At 40.8% G+C, this 5,441-nt stretch overlaps 1 protein-coding gene across 1 annotated transcript; it reads left to right on the top strand.

The window, feature by feature from the left end:
- The first annotated feature begins 57 nt into the window (after positions 1–57).
- On the top strand, positions 58–5,438 carry enosf1 (enolase superfamily member 1). The gene is made up of 15 exons (XM_005738818.2): positions 58–255; positions 362–464; positions 1,830–1,945; positions 2,381–2,467; positions 2,557–2,583; positions 2,669–2,741; positions 2,847–2,885; positions 3,004–3,086; positions 3,171–3,293; positions 3,367–3,501; positions 3,815–3,856; positions 3,938–4,067; positions 4,212–4,311; positions 4,396–4,477; positions 4,583–5,438. The coding sequence occupies exons 1-15, from the start codon at positions 70–72 to the stop codon at positions 4,673–4,675; spliced, it is 1,419 nt and encodes a 472-aa protein (XP_005738875.1). The 5' UTR covers positions 58–69; the 3' UTR covers positions 4,676–5,438.
- The last annotated feature ends 3 nt before the right edge of the window (positions 5,439–5,441 follow it).

The raw sequence follows: 5,441 nt of genomic DNA, 5'->3' as shown, positions 1-5,441 counted from the left end.
TATTTTTATATTTTTATTATTCACTTAGAGACCAGACGCTTTGATTTGTCTCTTTAAGCCTCATCTTTAATGTTTAAACCGGCACGACACGGTGAAGTGGGTGGGGTAAGCTTACAGAGGTCACAACAGCAGAAACCGCTTCGATCACATGACAGACTTAATCTGTGCGCAGAGATGTCGTACAAAATTGTTAATTTGAGAGTGAGGGATGTGAGGTTCCCGACGTCCCTGGAGCAGCACGGCTCAGACGCGATGGTAAGAAGTTTGTGCAGCTCGTTCTCCACGCGCGTGCATGTTCGCATTCACAGACACAGTCACAAGAATGAGACCTTTCCCCCCCCCTCTCATGTCCACGCTGCAGCACACCGACCCGGACTACTCGGCCGCCTATGTGGTCCTCGACACGGACAGCGGCCTCAAAGGTTTCGGCCTCACGTTCACGTTGGGAAAAGGCACCGAGATCGGTAAGATCCACGCGGGGCGGCCTTAAAGACCCACTTTGACGACGCCACCACAACAAACTTGCTGTTGCATTCAAGTGCACGCAGTGAGCTCGGAATTTCTGGTTTTTGAACAGTGAATTTTATCAAAAGGTTTTCGGTAGGGGAAAAAAATCTCAGCTATATAGAGTAAATGTGAAAACGCTGCTGTTTTTTATTGAGCAAAATTACAACTGCGATGTAGATTTTTACATGAATACAACGTCTCATAACTTACACCACCAAATTGTTTTAAAAAAACATTAACAATGCAGAAATCAGCCACATTGTGGTTTATTGTCGGTGTTTCTATGGCCTACATGCTCCTTAATGATTAAAAAGTTGCAGAGAAAATGTCCGATCTTGGATGACTTTTCTCTTTTTAATTTCCAAGCCCTGCACTGCCATCTTGTGGTAGTTTTAGTCAATGGATTTCAGTTACATTACAGAGAATACTGACATGATATGAACATGACAAAAACGATAACATTTATAACATGTATGGTGCAGAGTTCATAGATGCTGGAATAAGGATGGATTACTAGTTAATATGCACACAGTTATTACATGAGGATTGACTATAAAAATGTGTATATGGTGTGTATATATGGCATTAGTTATCTTAAATAAAACAAGAAGATAAAAAACAAACAAACAAAAGCAAAACAAAGATATATTTCTCCCCCTTCCCAGGTTTGGTTTTAAATCCTGATTTGTATCAACTACCGCTTAACCTATATTAGTTCCTTTCAGGTTAATCTAAGTTTATTTTAGTTGTTCTAACTCTCTGATCAATACGAGTTCACTCAGGTCTAATAGCTCGATTTAATTTCGCCTCATTCGGTTCACCCAATGCTTTCACTCGCTGTATGTGCAAAGTAGCTGGTTATAAAGCATCAAGAGGACTTGAGTTCATGGCTCAAGTCCTCTTGATGCTGCAGCAACAGAAAATATTGTCAAGGCAAGAGACTATCAAAATAAAACAGGAAACTACTGTTGAAACTGAAAAATATTCATTAGTAATTATTCATCTCTGTCTAACATAGTGTAACTGTTACTCTGTCTCTCTCTGTTCTCTTCTCTTCCCACTCACCCTCAATTAGTCACAGTGGATATCAAAGAGTGCAGGCTTATGAGCGAGACGCCTTTGTGTAGGGTGGCACAGAGCAACAGGGAGATAAACTGGACAAAACACCGAACATCATAACTTGGCTGTTGCAGGGCTGTCATCTCAGACTCCACAGTCCCTGTATCTGTTTAAATGAGGTTTATTAAAATTATAGATCTTTGTTGAAGTTTTGATCTACATCCAGTTTTTCTTTGTTTTTGTTGCTGGTTGAAACCCCACAGTGCTGTGCGCTGTCAAGGCCCTTGCAGGACTAGTTATCGGCAAATCTTTGCAGGAGATTGTGAGTAACTTCCGTGGATTTTACCGCCTCCTGACCAGTGATGGCCAGATGAGATGGGTGAGAGTACAAACATAACATAACAAACATGACCAGATTACAGTCATTTCTTTAGATTTCAAGCTAATATCAGTTTCACTTGACTGATGGAATCTGCTGATATTCACTCGGTGTTTAACACTTATGGGCTAATATCAATATGATTATTGAATAAATGTTAAATGACATATTTTATATTTATAAAATATGTCATTTATCTAGCGGTGCCCACACTTTTGTATCCATACGAGACAGCTTATTCAGACTGGTGGCTTTGCCAGTGTTGTTGAATAATGTATGCTTGTTTTTTCATGCCAAAAAAGCCTCCAACAATAATTAACTATAAAAAGAGAAGAGACCTAGTTAATAAATGCATGATGAAAAATGTGTCTATTAACAAACGGCGGTGTACTCTCCAGTTTTGCTAGATGTAATTATGACTCTCGTCTGGTACAGTTAGGTCCAGAGAAAGGAGTGATCCACCTGGCCACTGCTGCAGTCCTGAATGCTGTGTGGGACCTCTGGGCAAGAGCTGAAGGCAAGGTGGGGAAATCTCAGATGAAGCTTAATAAGTAAAACTTTGTTTCTTTCATAAAGCATGACACATCATGGCTCACAGACTTTTTCCACAGCCGCTGTGGAAGCTGCTCGTGGACATGGTGAGTCAGAGATAATTTACTCCACTGATTTATGTCCGGGATGTAATCACAAGGGAAATATCATGCTATATATTTGTCAATTCAGGACCCGAAGCAGATTGTGTCGTGCATCGACTTCAGATACATCACTGATGTGCTTACAGAGGAAGAAGCTCTGGGTGAGACTGGTTTTTGACGTCATTGAGTGTGTCCAGTACAGTTTGAGAAATGCAGTGTTACCAAAACGCTGTGTCACGCTCCTTCTGTCTTCATTCTTTTCTTAGACATACTTGTGAAAGCACAGGAGGGCAAGAAGCAGAGAGGTGAGCACACTAATTACTGCCTCTTTAGAAACCAACCAGAGCCCTTTCAGCCACCATAAAAGGCCAATTTATTCCATTTAAACACAATTTAATTCAGTACATATCTTTTTTCTATCAGAGGATCAGATGCTGAAGGAGGGTTATCCTGCATATACCACCTCCTGTGCTTGGCTCGGATACTCAGACCAGCAGCTCAAGCAGGTCTCTGTTGTATAAATCGCTCAGCAAACAGTGCGTCTAGTTAGGCATACTACTAACTATAATGACAGTCATGTTTCTGTTAAGCTCTGCTCAGATGCTCTTAAAAGCGGATGGACCAGATTTAAGGTGAAGGTTGGCGCTGATCTAGAGGACGACATACGCCGGTGCCGCCTCATAAGGAAAATGATTGGACCCAGCAGCACATTGGTAAGCCTGTTCTTGCCCCTGCATGTGTAATGGCATTAGGAAATTATACCAAAGGGGTTTATTTTTCTGTTAGATGATTGACGCCAACCAGAGATGGGACGTAGCCGAGGCCATAAGTTGGGTGTCCAGACTGGCTGAGGTCAAACCCCTTTGGATCGAGGAGCCCACGTCTCCAGATGACATCCTGGGTCATGCTGCTATTTCCAAGGTAAGAGAATAATTTCTAGTTTTCAGCTTGTTTATGTGTATGAAAGGCATTTCTGTGATACAGTAAGTATACGGGACAACAGAAAGGTTGAAAAATCATCAAAACAAACCATCAGATACATTTTATGTCTTTCTGTGGCTATTTTGCATCCCTTGGCAGTCGTTTTAAACCTCTATATGGTTGTATCATTGATTTCTAATGAATAATATTAAGGGTAACAATAAACACAAGAACAGGACCCTCTTTCTGTCTCTTAGGTACATTCAGTCATCCATCCAGGGCTGTTGAGTGATAAACAACTTTCTTGTTGCAGGCTTTGGCTCCACTGGGGATTGGAGTGGCAACAGGCGAGCAGGTCAGAGCTCAGGTCTGTTCCAACAAGCATATCTTTGATGGGTTATATTTTTAGTTGAGTTGAGTTGAGTTTTCTCTCCAGTGTCACAACAGGGTGATGTTTAAGCAGTTCCTGCAGGCCTCTGCACTGCAGTTTATCCAGATAGACAGCTGTAGGCTGGGCAGTGTCAACGAGAACCTGGCCGTGCTGCTGATGGCTTACAAGTTCCAAGGTAAAAGTTCAAGGAATAACAATCATGAATCATACAGATCCCCAAGGCATGTTTTTTTAAAAGTTGCCAAAGGCCCTCAAAGGTTATTAGACAAATACTGCCTACACAGAGGAAACTCGTGGGTTTGCGTTTCTTCTTTCTCAGTGCCTGTGTGTCCTCATGCCGGTGGAGTCGGGCTCTGTGAGCTCGTCCAGCATCTGATTCTGTTTGATTACATCTGCGTGTCTGCGGATCTCAGGAACCGGTAGGAGCAGCGTTTATTTTTATCAACAGTTTGATCTCAGTGATTATAACCAAACACTGACTTTTTGATTTGTTTTCCCCCCAGAATGTGTGAATATGTAGACCACCTCCACGAGCACTTCACTAGTCCTGTAGTGATTCAAGACGCCCACTATATGCCACCGAAGGCAAGAAACTGATTAGGAAGTCAATCTGCATTACTCTGGAAAAAAAACCAAAACTTTGTGTTGTTTACAGCTGCTGGTATAGATCGTTCTGCTCTTTGATTTCAGGATCCAGGCTATTCTTGTGAGATGCTGGAGGAATCTGTGAACCGACATGAGTACCCTGAAGGAGACATATGGAAACAGGAAATACAGAAATAGGGACTGTATTTTAAACATTTTACATTTGTACAGTACAAACATTGGAGGGGAATAAACATTCTGAAATTGTCACATAAAAGGACTGGACTGAAAATGTCCAAAGAAAAAGTCTTTCAGAAAGCCTGGGGAACTGAAATTAACTTTCTCCAGAGCTCTTTTTCTGTTAAATAGAATATTTTTCTTCTTACTGATCAAAGTGCCAAGTTTTAGTGAATCATTTGATTTTTTTTTAATACTCTTTGGTCTTTCCTTTATAATGTAAAGTGCTGTGAGAAAACTGCTGCTGTGAAATAGAACTATATTAATGAAACTTGAAAAATTACAAGTCAAGCTGTAAACCTTGTATTAAGTCCTCTTAAGTCATCAGATTGTGGTCATCTTTCCTTCATAAGCACTTGTCATGTAAATCCTCTAAATTCTGTCTTCTGAAGAATTTCCCTCCTATGCAGTGCTTTGCAGCAGAAACCCATTAACAAGATATCTGAAGGCTGCTACCCTGTTTAAGCCAAACAGTTCATGGGTGTACAACTCCAGTTCATCAGTTAGCATATAGGAAGTTGCAAATACATGAAATTAAAGACTTGTGGACAAAGCTGTAAAGTAGGCAACCTGGGCTCACTGTATGTGACACCCTTTACTTAGTTTTAATTGGTAAACCCGTCCTTTATTAGGATATATGAACATATCTTTTAACTTTTGTGACGTCTTGCAAAGTCACAACTAGCATCTTCAAACTCTTTAAATAAACTAAAAATCAAAGCACTCT

The sequence above is a fragment of the Pundamilia nyererei genome, unplaced genomic scaffold (genome assembly GCF_000239375.1).
Source record: "Pundamilia nyererei isolate P.nyererei 1_Seehausen unplaced genomic scaffold, PunNye1.0 scaffold00087, whole genome shotgun sequence".
Lineage (NCBI taxonomy): Eukaryota > Metazoa > Chordata > Actinopteri > Cichliformes > Cichlidae > Pundamilia > Pundamilia nyererei.
This window is presented reverse-complemented; position numbering and strand designations above follow the sequence as displayed.

What these genes read in the sequence shown, in the direction of transcription:
- enosf1 (XM_005738818.2), top strand. Translation starts at nt 70, where the DNA reads ATGTTTAAACCGGCACGACACGGTGAAGTGGGTGGGGTAAGCTTACAG. An exon ending in GAGTGGCAACAGGCGAGCAG is followed by an intron (nt 3,857 to 3,937) that starts GTCAGAGCTCAG and finishes TTTTCTCTCCAG; the next exon opens with TGTCACAACAGGGTGATGTT. An exon ending in CCCACTATATGCCACCGAAG is followed by an intron (nt 4,478 to 4,582) that starts GCAAGAAACTGA and finishes CTTTGATTTCAG; the next exon opens with GATCCAGGCTATTCTTGTGA.